Source organism: Macaca nemestrina, chromosome 5 (genome assembly GCF_043159975.1).
Source record: "Macaca nemestrina isolate mMacNem1 chromosome 5, mMacNem.hap1, whole genome shotgun sequence".
Taxonomy (NCBI): Eukaryota; Metazoa; Chordata; class Mammalia; order Primates; family Cercopithecidae; genus Macaca; species Macaca nemestrina.
In genome coordinates this window covers 30,693,002-30,707,174 of record NC_092129.1, presented here as the reverse complement: position 1 = coordinate 30,707,174, position 14,173 = coordinate 30,693,002, and the positions used below count along the sequence as shown (strand labels likewise).

The 14,173-nt window shown below is 38.7% G+C and overlaps 1 protein-coding gene across 2 annotated transcripts in view; it reads right to left on the bottom strand.

Moving 5' to 3' along the window:
- Positions 1–2,035: 2,035 nt before the first annotated feature.
- The window catches only part of LOC105465555 (tRNA methyltransferase 11 homolog), a 106,926-nt gene continuing 94,788 nt past the window's right edge, over positions 2,036–14,173 (bottom strand). Inside the window, exons 13-14 of one of the 2 annotated variants that reach the window (XM_011714028.3) lie at positions 8,171–8,262; positions 2,036–2,389 (exon numbers count right to left, since the gene is read on the bottom strand). In XM_011714028.3, the coding sequence (XP_011712330.1) occupies positions 8,209–8,262 (54 nt within the window). In that variant the 3' untranslated portion in view covers positions 2,036–2,389; positions 8,171–8,208. Of the gene's footprint in view, positions 2,390–7,626; positions 8,263–14,173 lie in introns of those variants that run through there. The other variant, XM_011714027.3, reaches the window with a different exon arrangement.

The following is a 14,173-nucleotide window of genomic DNA, read 5'->3' as shown; positions in this document are numbered from 1 at the left end:
CTCAACATCATTACTCTTCAAGGATATGCAAATCAAAACCACCATGAGATACCACCTTCCACTGTTAGGATGGCTGGTGTCAAAAAGTCAGAAGATAGCAAGTGTTGGTGAGGGTTTGGAAAAAAGGGAACTCTTATACACTGTTGATGGGAATGTAGATTGGTATAGTCATTATGGAAAACAGTATGGAGACTTCTAAAGAAATTAAAATTAGAACTACTGTATGACCCAGCAATCTATTTTTTGGGCATGTAACCAAAGGAAATAAAATCACCACCTTGTAAAGATACCTGCACTCCTATATTCATTGCAGCATTATTCACAAGAGCTAAGCTATGGAAACAACCTAAGTATCTGTCAATGGACAAATGGAAAAAGAAACTGTGGTACATCTATACAATGGAATATTAGTCAGTCCTAAAAAAGAATGAGATCTTGCCATTTGCCACAATATCACAATATGCATCAGACCAGAGAACGTTATGAGACACAGAAAATAATTTCTCTTATATGTGGAATATTTTTAATCAAATATACAGAAAGAGAGCAAAATAGTGTTTACCAGCGGTTGGGAGGGAAGGAAATAGGGAGATGTCGTTCAGAGGATACAGAGTAGCAGATATGTACAATGAATAAGTCTAGTGATCTAATGTACAACATGAGGACTTTAGGTAATAAAATTGTTCTGTATGTGAAATTCATGCTGAGCAGCTTTAGCTGCTCTTGCCACAAAAACAAAAACAAAAATGGCAGTGTGTGAGCTGATGTATATGTTAATTTGCTTCACTATAATAACCTGTTTACTATCTATATGTATCCCATAACATCATGTCGTATACCTTACATATGCACAATATAATGTATTTATAAAAAATACACTTAACCAATAATGAAAGTTTGCTGAAAATTAGGAAAAGGAAGGTATGGAATAATATGGAAGTAAATAGCAGATTATCTAACTGAAGAGATCAAACCTAGTGAAAAGAGTCAGAGATCTTCCAGAGCAAAAGATATTAATGCTTAGGCTTATGTACACTAGGGTCACGGAAATGCAGAGTACTCCAGACAGAAAGAAGGGTTAGAGACTACTGTTGGTAAACTCAATGATGGCACTTCAGGTTGCCTCACAGAGAGAAACCATGATAGGACATCAGTTTGTCAAGGACCGAAAGAATGTCAGAAAAGTGAAACTCTCCAAATAAGCTGAGGCTTCCAGCAAACAATCATAGTTAAAAACAAGAGGAGGTTTTCATAACTACTATTAGCCATTTTTATGTCTTCTTTGGAATAATATCTATTCAAGTCTTTTGCCCATTTTATATTCAAGTGATTTGTTTCTTCACTCTTGAGTTGTATGAGTTCTTTATAAATTTTGGATATTAACCCCTTATGAGATACGTGGTTTGCAAATTTTTTTTTCTAATCTGTAGGCTGCTGTTTCATGTTGCTTATTGTTTCCTTGTTAACTACTTCTTTATTTAACCACTTCTTGTTTTTAACTATAATTTTTCAAGGACACTTAATGTATTAGGGTGAATCTTTGTACCTGCTGCGTTATCTGTTGAAAACAGTGGCCTTTGAATTAAAAACTAAAGAACAATTTAAATAGGATATAAAATTCCAAAATGGCAAAAAAAAAGAATAAAATAAAGTCCCTTTTATAAATTTGATTAAGTTTCAAGGCTCTATGAGTCCCTATTATACATTTGATAAAGTTTCCTGGCTCAAAACTAGAACACTGAGAAACCTGACATAAAGTCGATCACAATTTGATTCTAAATTATTTTAGAGCATAGAGGATATGACCTAAGACTAATTTTCAATGTGAAAAAGAAACTATAAAAAGTCAACATAATGATTTGGGACAAGATTCCGCAAGGTGGCAACCAAGTCTTCCAACAAGAGAACACAAAGTGAATGATCCATTGCTATTACGTTATTTCATATGTATATTATAGTGCACAATTGATATTACGTTGTAATATATAATATCAGTATTTTAATAAAATATGCAATAATATATTGATAATATAATACAGTATATTATATTACAGCAATATTATCTCTTCTATTAACCAGGGTTCAAAGAAACAGAAACAATAGGACATACATACTATCAGAGTCACCCCTAAGACGTAATGATGCAGCTGTCCACTTTCGGTGATATCAGCATAATATGCAAGACCGTCTCTAAACTAGGCTCAAGATCTGTCATTTAGTTGATTGTAAGGAATGCCACTTAATGATAGATTGCACTGTCCACACTCAACATTATGACTTGGTGCATCAGACAACGTTGAATTCATAATAGGAAGCTCACATCACATAGTATCTTGGTGTTCCATGGTTAGGCATTTAGTCTTTGGGTGGTCCAGTAGCAAGCCAGAAACTGTTTTGAAAAGGAAAATTATTACTTGAAGAAGAGAACATAGATTAGTTCCAAAACCCTACAGATCTGCATTATGATTCTCCTTTTGGTACTTGCCAGAAGCTCCAAACAGCATCCCTATTTGCTATACACATATTATCGCTGGATCTGCAGGAACATAAGGCCCAGGTTTTAGGGCAGCAGTCACTGAAGCTGGAATTGCTGCAGGGCCCCTTCTCTCTTGGTCCACATTCAAAACTAGTAGCCTATTCGGTAACTCAGTACAGAGGTGGGAGTAGTATACTCAAATGTAGTATATGTGACCTCCAAAAAAATTTTTTTAACTGCGTACAAAGTATTTTACCCCTTTATTCATGGTAGATGGTGTTAGAAGCAGAAACTTATCCCCTTACTCCAGACCACTGAACCCTGAGCACCTCACAGAAGGCCCCTGAATTTTTGTAGGGTTTATGTCCCACTCTCTAGTTTACATATTTCTTACTAAGGCATCTGATGTGCTACTTTCTGCTTATTAGAGCCAATCAATATTGTAATGTAGAAGACCAGTGTCCCCTACATTTTTGTGAAGTGTCAAGCTAATCAATTTCTCTGTGGACTGTATAATAGAAGAAAGAAGAATTGACATAGCCCTGACTCAAGAGGGTGAAGTCTACTCTTGGCTGTGCTGGATAAAAGCAGACTGTTTCCAGTGGCTTTTGCATATTGGTATGGAAGAAAAGGCATTTTTCAGGTCACTAGCTACACACCAAGTGCCAGGGGCTGTGTTTATCTATTCCGGTAAAGATACCATTTTTTGGATAGCAGTTGAAATTGGAATTACCTCCTGATTAAATTTATGGTTCATAGTCATTCTCCAAGATCTATTCAGCGTCTGTACAGACCAAACAGGTAAGTAAAATGGGTATGTGGTAGGTATCACCCTGTACATTTCAAGTCTCTGGCAGTGGCACAAATCTCTGCAATTCATCCCAGGGATGCAATATCACTTCTGGTTTACTATCTTTGTAGTAATGGGAAGTTCCAGAGGCTTCCACTTTGTCCTTCTTACCATAATGGCTCTAACTCTAGGGGTCATAGAGCCAATGTGAAGATTCTGACAGTTGCCAAGTATGTCTATTCCCATTATACATTCAGGAACTGGGGGAATAACTACTGGGGGGTCAACCCACCAACTGAGTCCACTGCGAGTTAAACTTGGGCTCAGACATCATCTGTATCTTGAACACTGAATGCCCCCATTTTAACTAGTGGGCTACCATGGGTAGTTTAGGCCACAGGAGTTAGCATAATTAAGACAGATTATTCAGTAATTACTGAAATATCTGGACATTTCCTTTCCCAAAGTGCATGGTCACTCTAACAAATAGCCACAGGTCTCTTTGAGAAAACACGTGGATGAAGATTTAGAGTATTTACTTGCAGCAATGATGCAGACTCCTTCCTCAAGGAGACCTGGACTCCCCTTCAATCAAGGGGCTCTAAATCTGCGAATTAGCTTAGGTCAGTGTACTTGGTGAGTGACCCTGACTCTCCATCAAGGAAACTTAAGTCAAATTTTTGGCTATAAGAACTAGAGATTTTCAGGCTGTGAGCGGTGGTTTATGCCTGTTGACTCCCAGCACTTTGAGAGGCCAAGGTGGGAGGATTACTTGAGGCCAGAAATTTAAAACCAGCCTGGGCAACATAGTGAGAACCTTTCTCTAACAAAAAAATTAAGACAAAAATAAATGAAGCAAAACAACTGAATGCCTGTAGTTCTAGCTATTCAGGAGGCTGAGTACAGAGGACCACTTGAGCCCTGGAGTTTGAGGTTGCAGTGAGCTATGATCACACCACTGCACTCCAACCTGGCTAACAAAGTGACACCTTGTCTCAAAAAATAAAAAATAAAAAATAAAAATAAAAGAGCCAGAGTTGCCTTTTTTATTTTTCCTGTTATATAGAAAAAAATACACTAGCAGACCACTCACCTATTTCATTTTTAGAAATGAAATAGGTCAATTAGCCACCACCAAATATCTAATGCTTTCCAATTACTAGTATCGCTGCTGCTCTCTATAGTGAATGTGCATGCCTTGTGTTTGGTGAAGCAGTGCCGCTACTTGGCCTTTACTACTCCAGAAATCCACCACCCCCATTGAAATCAGAATTCCCATATCAATGGCACATCCTCCATGGTCATAGTTAGTTTACAAATGAGAGCAACCACGGAGCTTTGCAAGGATGCTGGTAATCCCTTCACTAATGTATGGTTCAAAATCTTTTTTTTCTTTCCGTTTTCAACTTTTATTTTATGTTCAGAGGTACATGTGCAGGTTTGTTACTTGGGTAGATTGCATGTCACTGGGGTTTGGAGTACAAATGATTCCGTCACCCAGGTTGTGAGCACAGTACCCAATAGGTAGTTTTTCAGCCCTCACCTTCCTTCTAACATGCTATCAAACTAAAACAAAATAACAAGAAATAAAATTTTTAAAAACTGAAGTCTTGGTGAAGAAGATACCTTGTGGGCTTCCTAGAAGAAAATAGTTGGGAATGAGTGTGCAGTTTGCATGATACAGCCACTTTAACATTCCTATTTGCCTAAATCTTCAGATTCCCTCCTCCTCATCATGCCTTGGAAGCTGTGGCATCTCATCCTCAGTAGATACGGGCAGTAGTGTGCTCACGCCAGCTCACTCCAGCTCACAAGAGCAGGCTGTTAAATTTTCAGAAGTTTCATGAGCCAATTGTTAAATACAGCCATTATTTTAAAATTAAACATATAAACTTAAAACTTCAGTAAAAAAAGAAATCCCCTACCATAGAAAAAAAAAGAGCTTAGCTATCTTGTCCTGGGATTTTCATGTTTAAAATGATTCTCTCTGGAGACACTGTAACATAGGCCTACCTCCTGAAGGCTTAGGGTTATGATTTATTTTACCTTTATGGTCCAGGGACTCACCAGCTGACACATGCAACTACATCTTTCTAAGTCCACAGTTTACTCATCTAAAAGACATAAATAATATTTCCCCCCGAAAGGGTTATCGTGAGAATTGAATGTGACAATGTATTTTAAAAGTACATTGCAAAATGCAGAACACGCAGAAAATTCTTAATAAATATTAGCTGTTACTATTATTCTATGAGAGAAAAACATGACTTGTTATCATGAGTTCTTCCTATAAAAGGGTGACATGGCCATCATACACTGTCCAGAGTGCCAAGACAAGAGCCCTCAAACTCCAAAACCTCCCAGGGTCACTTTTTGCGCCATGACTTTTCTGAAGCAGCTGTGCTCACTCAAGCTGATGGAGGTTTTATACCTTCGGCTCCTCTGATGGGGCTACATGCATACTCACGGCACTGGCCAAGTGTGTCCTCAAAGCAGCTTGACTCTCTAACCTTGAGTAAACTCAGCAATCCAGGGCCCATGACAAATGTGCAGTAAGGACGACGTTACAACAGAGGCGTTGCTTGATTTATTGTGTCTTATGAAATAGAAACCTCTCCACATCATGGGAATTAGTGATGGAATTTTTAAAAGAATAACAAAATGAAATCAGGAATGGAAGAAAAAAAAATGCCTGAGTCCAACTCAAGAAAAAAAAAAAAACCTTTCTAATAAAAAACGCAAACCAGATGCAGTTAGAGATAGCTGATAATTAAGGATGATAAATGACTAATGTTTTCTATTGAATTACCAAGTGCACAGCATTGTTCCTACATGAGGGAACGCTTTACATATGGCTGCTGGGCTATCTTTTGCCCTAAATTTGATTTCACAGGCAATTTTCCCATTCTCAAAGTGCCCTCTCTCTCCCAGAGTCTTACATTTCCCTCAGGAAAGTGACTCTTACCTTTCAGAGGTCTCTTTTATAAGAATGGATGGGCTAGATTATAAGTAAATATTCTCTCTAATGTGCATAAAATTTATGCAATGAAGCCACAGTAAGTAGAATACAAACCCTGTTTCCTCAGTGAGGTGATGCATTAGCACAGAGCTACCCATATTCCCAAACCCCAGTCTATCTTGAAACTAAGGATGTGTCTTGCTCAGCGTCAGGGTAGCTGCACAGTCTGTGATTAAGCCTCTCTTTAAAGCCCAGAATGATCTCTGACTCTCACCATATTTATTATGATTGCAGCCTTTTTTCTGAGAGTTCTAGTCTGTACCACATAACTTAGTATTAATGATATACTGACTTTTACTAGTAACAATTGCTTAATCTATACTAACATTATCTCACCAAACTAGGTTGTGAAAAAGGTAGAGACTTGATCTGCTGCCTGCGTTCACTTAATGTAGCACGAAGAATATCCGCAACAAATACTCAATGACTGGTTGACAATAAGATGTTGTTCTAACATGATCATTAGGATTATGACTGATTAGGATTATAAACTGTCTGGGCGCAGTGGCTCACGCCTGTAGTCCCAGCTCTTTGGGAGGCTGAGGAGGGCAGATTACTTGAGGTCAGGAGTTTGAGACCAGCCTGGCCAATATGGCAAAACCCTATCTCTAAAAAATACAAAAATTAGCCGGACATGGTGGTATGCACCTGTAATCCCAGCTACTCTGGAGGCTGAGGCAGGAGAATCACTTGAACCTGGAAGGCAGAGGTTGCAGTGAGGCAAGATTGTGCCACTGCACTTCAGCCTGGGCAACAAAGAAAAACTCTGTCAGAAGAAGAAGAAAGAAGAAGAAAGAAGAAGAAGAAGAAGAAGAAGAAGAAGAAGAAGAAGAAGAAGAAGAAGAAGAAGAAGAAGAAGAAGAAGAAGAAGAAGAAGAAGAAGAAGAAGAAGAAGAAGGAGGAGCTAGTAGTCAAATGATAACTTCCTTCTCTACCTAAATAGCCTACGTAAAACTTAATCTTAGCCATTCCCAGTCAAACTTGCTGTGTATCAATTATTGTCATTTGAAATTGTCAGCTGAGTTATTAAATCATCACTCTAACATAGTGAAGAAAACAATGTTTACTTTATATGTGTTGAAGGAAAAACTGCCCCAGTGTGGAATAAAGGAAATGCATTAGAATATAATTAGAATATATTTCTCTTAGAAGGGGAATCTTTTTTTTTTTTTTTTTTTTTTTTGTAAGTAGAGACGGGGTTTTACCATGTTGGTCAGGCTGTTCTCAAACTCCTGACCTCAAGTGATCCACCCACCTCAGCCTCCCAAAGTGCTGGGATTACAGGAATGAGCCACCATGCCCAGTGAAACAGGATCTTGTTATTTCACCCAGGCTGGAGTGCAGTGGCATGACCATGGCTCACTGCAGCCTTGACCTCCCAGTCTCAAGCAGTACTCCTACATCAGCCTCCAGAGTAGCTGAGACTATAGGGGTTTGCCACCACACCGGGCTGATTTTTTCATTTTTTGTAGAGACAGGGTCTCAGACTCCTGGACTTAAGTGATCCTCCTGCCATGGCCTCTCAAAATGCTGGAATTACAGGCATGAGCCACCACACCCAGCCAGAAAAGGAATCTTGATTTCTCCAGGGCACCTACCCAGCTAGGGCCAGTAACACTCTCTATCCAGCTAGTAAGAGGAGTTTGGTTTAATTCAACTTATTACCTGAAAATATTCTATGGGGAAAGATTTAGGGAATTTTTCATGTGGATTCTTATTCAGTTCATTTAATTATCTTGGACAACAAAATTTTCTTTACATTTACTGCCTTGCTTGTAAAAGAGGAAGAATTCTGTGTTCCAGATAGAGGTTTCCAGTAAATGTTGACAGAATTAGAGGAAATAAATTACACAAGAAAGGAACGTGATCTCTTGGAGCCTCTTACCTCCTTTGTGTGTCCACGTGCCTTGTTTAATGTCCTAGTCACACTCTTTCAAAGCCTAGTTGTTGCACATTTGGAACAGGGCAGGTTGGATGCTGTAGTGATGACAAAGTTAAAGGAAAGTCACCCTTCAGTTCAGCATCAGACAGCCAAATTGTTCTGTTAGTTTTACATGTAAAAATTGGCCCCAGCTGCTCCGACTTCTTTTGGCTCCTGATTTAGAACACTAAATAAACACAAATCATTAATCAGCCCATTGGAAAGAAAGTAAACAAATGTCATGTGATTTAGAGACTGAGGTTGCAGTAGTTTGGGTCACCAGAAAGTTATTGCATATCTTCTTTCAGACTTTTCTTGTGAAGTATTGGGTTAAATAGAGTAACTGAGCCAAATCCCCTGAAACACTCCACAGAGTTTGGATCTGGCTGTGGGATCTATGTCTTTACACTACCATGGCCAGAGAAAACATTACTCAGATTGACTTTTGATATTTGCAAAACCTTCTATTGACTAATAGTCTGGTTTTTGTGGAGATGATTAGAATAGAAGGGAGTTTCTCCCTTACTATTCTACAAGCTGATTTTTCTATTTCATTTCTCACAGGTAGAAATGATTAGCTGCCAAAATTAAATCCATTTTAATTCAGGTAGTAATTAGCCAACTACTAATTTAAAAAACTCTACTGATGGTTGAACTAGGGTTAGAAGAGACACACACAGGACATTAGACATTTTTTATTTATATGGTACCTGTACCATAAAAGCAACAATTCTACCGTGTAAATGTAGAGGCTATAATTATCAGTACTTTTTAAGGCAGTGGGTAGTTACTCAAGTTTAGAGACAAAAGGGTGAAAGGATGGTGTTTTGAAGTTTTGTGGAGTGAAAACCTCTAGCTCATCTTTTTCATTTACAAGTTGCAGAAATCCAACTCAAGTTAGCTCAAACTAAAGGAATACCTGGCTGGCATAATTGAGGAAGTCAAGATAGGAACTGGCAGTGCTTGATCCAAAGGTTCTATCTATCAATGCCATCCAAATTATCTCTTTTCTCTTGGCTCAACGGTCTCTTGATTTGGCTTCATTTTCAAAAAGACACATTCACTGAGGGCATTATATGGGCACAATTATTGTCACCATAGGCAGATATGGCCTGGCTCTTCTGTCCTACAGTGATCTCTGATTGATCAGGTATAGGGCACATGCCCAGGGAACAGTCAAGCCAGACTATAAGAGCGGTAATTGGGAGACAGATGGTTCTCATAAGGAAATGTGGGTTCTGCTACTAGAAAAGATAGAAGACATCACTATGCATAACCTTGTATCCTGTTTCTCCCTACCTCCCACCCCCCAAACCCCCACAACCTACTAACCTTACTAGCACACTAAGTAGAAAAGGGGGATGCATACGATTCTAGTTGTCAAAAATACAGAGGCAGAAGCAGTTAATGTTCACCAACCATATGCGTACTCATAAAATACATTTCTCAGCCTCCCCTGAAGTTCCTTGGGGCCCTGTGATTACATCTGGCCAAATATGCTAAACCACAGTGACACATGTCACTTCTGGGCTAAGGCAGTTAAAGGCCATGTGCCTTTTCCATCTTGCATCTCCTTTGTAACCATGACCTTGGAGAATCTATGGTCCAGATGGATGGACAAACTGGACCCATACGAGCAAAAAATAAACTTTATTTTATTTTGGGGGGAAACTTGGGGATTTGTCTATTGCAGCAGCTAGAGGTAATTACCTTCACTACAATATCACCATTTCTCAGCAGCCTGTATCAGTCCATTCTCACATTACTATAAAGATCTACCTAAGAGTGAATAATTTATAAAGAAAAGAGGTTTAATTGGCTCACGGTTCCACGGGCTGTACAGGAAGCGTGACTGGGGAGGACTCAGGAAACTTGCAATCATTGAGGAAGGCAAACGGGAAGCAGGCAAGCCCTGCCTGGCTAGAGCAGGGGGAAGAGAGATAAGTGGGGGAGGGAGGCTGCTACACACTTTTAAACAATCAGATCTCATGAGAACTCACTCACTATCACAGGAACAGCAAGGGGGAAATCCATCCCCATGACCCAATCACCTCCCACCAGGCCCCTCCTCCAACACTGGGGATTACAATTCAACATGAGATTTGGGCAGGGACACAAATCCAAGCCATTTCACAGCCCCTGCAGAGCAATAAGAACTAGCAGTTAAATAAAGCCTTATTTATGGATCTCACATAGTTATTTCAATGTAAAGACTTCTTTACATTGACACTTTCCTTTAATAAGAGAGGGAAAAGCAGTTGTTTCAAGGTATCCTGCACGTGTCTTCCTGATTAATTTCAGACAATATGTGTTTTTCTTACACAGAGCACTTAACTAGCATTTAGAACACAGTAGCAGAAACTCGACACCCTAAAAAGGATGTTCAGCTTATGGTAAAATGATTTTTTGAGGTCTTATGAGAACTTTTCTAAAATGTATTATTTCTCTTATCAACTATTATTTTTTAAAAATTAATAAAAATTGTGCAGATGGAAGACAATCAGGAAAATCAATTATTTTTATATACTTCAATAAATTAAAAAATGAACTGAATGAATACTGACCTTTAGATATTTTTCTGACAGCTAGTCTTGAAAATAATTGTTTAATCATTTGTTCTTTTTATTTGCTTTTTTTGCCTAAAGTCTGATACAGGCAGGATCCAGTTCACTGAGGATTCTGGTGAATTAATTAAGTTACTATTTACATAGGTTTCATTGAAATGAAAAATTGAGACTTTGTCATTTTGGATGCATGTTCTGTCTGATTGAGGAAAATAACATATAAAACAATTCTTAAGAAAGAAAGCCTGACAAAGGTATTTTACACTAAGAATGTAGAAAAACAGACATTGCCCCGTGTCCTAACTAGCAAAAATAATAAAAAGCTAACTCCTAGGCCCTAGTGTCTTTTCTCTCCATTTGAATGGCCTTCTTGGTAATTTTTCTTAGCTCTAGGTGGTATTTAAAATATTTGAGCTTAGATATTTCCATACCTAGCCCAAGAAGTCTACCTTGATGAGAAAAGTCTAGATACAACTTATTCATTCAACAAATATCGTGCTACTGTCAGAAGAAACAAAACTTGTGCCCTGTGCTTAAGAAAGCTTCAGTCCAATGCTATCCAGTGGTTATGGGTAATAAGAAGTGCTTTGAGAGCATTAAACACAGAGACACATACAGGAGTTGGAGAAGGCATCCCTGAGGGAAAAGATGCCTCAGTCTTGTCCTCAGGGACAATCATCCCGGTGAAAATCCAAAAGACGGGGATTCCAGGCAGAGAGCTCAAGCACAGAGGGAAAGAGAGCAAGGAACATAGCTGATTGCATTTCTTATGTAATCAGGATATTCACGAATCTATTTGGAGCCAACTGGCGGGTCATCAAACATCTTTTCAAAAGACTTGATTTTACAACCAAGTAAGTTGTGCTTTATTTCTCAGAAAGAACCTTCACAGGGTGTTGCATGAATCTTTGGTTTGAGAACTTTCTTTGCCCATCAGTTCATCCCATGATGCTAAGATACAGCACTTCACATTTTTTTCTCCTGCAAGGACTGTCAGGAACCCCAAAAGAGCCAGCCAGAACGTAGGCAGGCAATGACCTGCAGGTTGAACTAGTTTGTGACTAATAAGAACAAACCTGCACCTAAACCCTGTGTGGTTCAGTGAGCTGCCTTCTGATATTTGACTGTGGAGTGGACCTTTACCTAGTCGTGTCAACACCTAACTGTGGCTAAATTGGTACATATCTGCCACTCTCATGAAAACAACACTTAGAGCCATATTTTCTGGAGGGGAGATCAGTAATGTATTTTGATATGAAGGTGGCATATATCTATAAGATGTATACACACTTTATTCATTTCTCCATCAAAAATATCATTACTTATGGAAACCACAAGGGATTTCATTAAATGTTTCACTTTTCATTTGATTTCTGTCCCTCCTTTATCAGTCTGCATCAAGTCACCAGATGCATGTTTGTTTGTTTTATGTTTGATAATTCACATAGAACCTCTCTTTTTTTGTTGTTGTTTTTTTATTATCATACTTTAAGTTCTAGGGTACATGTGCACAACATGCAGGTTTGTTACATATGTATACATGTGCCATGTTGGTGTGCTGCACTCATTAACTCATCATTTACATTAGGTATATCTCCTCATGCTATCCCTCCCCCATCCCCCCACCCCACAAAAGGCCCCGGTGTGTGATGTTCCCCACCCTGTGTCCAAGTGTTCTCATTGTTCAGTTCCCACCTATGAGTTAGAACATGCAGTGTTTGGTTTTCTGTCCTTGCAATAGTTTGCTCAGGTGATGGTTTCAAGCTTCATCCATGTCCCTACAAAGGACATGAACTCATCCTTTTTTAAGGCTACATGGTATTCCATGGTGTATATGTGCCACATTTTCTTAATCCAGTCTATCATTGATGGCCATTTGGGTTGGTTCCAAGTCTTTGCTATTGTGAATAGTGCTGCAATAAACATACGTGTGCATGTGTCTTTATAGCAGTATGATTTATAATCCTTTGGGTATATACCCAATAATGGGATGGTTGGGTCAAATGGTATTTCCTTGAGGAATCGCCACACTGTCTTCCACAATGGTTGAACTAGTTATACAGTTCCACCAACAGTGTAAAAGTGTTCCTATTTCTCCACATCCTCTCCAGCGCCTGTTGTTCCCTGACTTTTTAATGATCGCCATTCTAACTGGTGTGAGATTGTATCTCATTGTGGTTTTGATTTGCATTTCTCTGATGGCCAGTGATGATGAGCATTTTTTCATGTGTCTGTTGGCTGCATAAATGTCTTCTTTAGAGAAGTGTATGTTCATAGTCTTCGTCCACTTTTGGATGGGGTTGTTTGATTTTTTTCTTGTAAATTTGTTTAAGTTCCTTGTAGATTCTGGATATTAGCCCTTTGTCAGATGGGTAGATTGCAAAAATTTTCTCCCATTCTGTAGGCTGCCTGTTCACTCTGATGGTAGTTTCTTTTGTTGTGCAGAAGTTTTTTAGTTTAATAAGATCCCATTTGTCAATTCTGGCTTTTGTTGCCATTGCTTTTGGTGTTTTAGATATGAAGTCCTTGCCCATGCCTATTTCCTGAATGGTATTGCCTAGGTTTTCTTCTAGGGTTTTTATGGAATTAGGTCTAACATTTAAGTATTTAATCCATCTTGAATTAATTTTTGTATAAGGTGTAAGGAAGAGATCCAGTTTCAGCTTTCTACTTATGGCTAGCCAGTCTTCCCAGCACCATTTATTAAGTAGGAATCCTTTCCCCATTTCTTCTTTTTGTCAGGTTTGTCGAAGATCAGATGGTTGTAGGTGTGTGGTATTATTTCTGAGGCCTCTGTTCTTTTCCATTGGTTATATATCTGTTTTGGTACCAGTATCATGCTGTTTTGGTTACTGTAGCCTTGTAGTATAGTCTGAAGTCAGGTAGCATGATGCCTTCAGCTTTGTTCTTTTGGCTTAGGATTGTCTTGGCAATGCAGGCTCTTTTTTGGTTCCATATGAACTTTAAAGTAGTTTTTTCCAATTCTGTGAAGAAAGTCATTGGTAACTTAATGGGGATGGCATTGAATCTATAAGTTACGTTGGGCAGTATGGCCATTTTCATGATATTGATTCTTCCTATCCATGAGCATGGAATGTTCTTCCATTTGTTTGCGTCCTGCTTTGTTTCATTGAGCAGTGGTCTGTAGTTCTCCTTGAAGATGTCCTTCACATCCCTTGTATGTTTGATTCCTAGGTATTTTATTCTCTTTGAAGCAATTGTGAATGGGAGTTCACTCATGATTTTGCTCTCTGTCTGTTATTGGTGTATAGGAGTGCTTGTGATTTTTGTACATTGATTTTGTATCCTGAGACTTTGCTGAAGTTGCTTATCAGCTTAAGGAGATTTGGGGCTGAGATGATGGGGTTTTCTAAATAAACAATCATGTCATCTGCTAACAGGG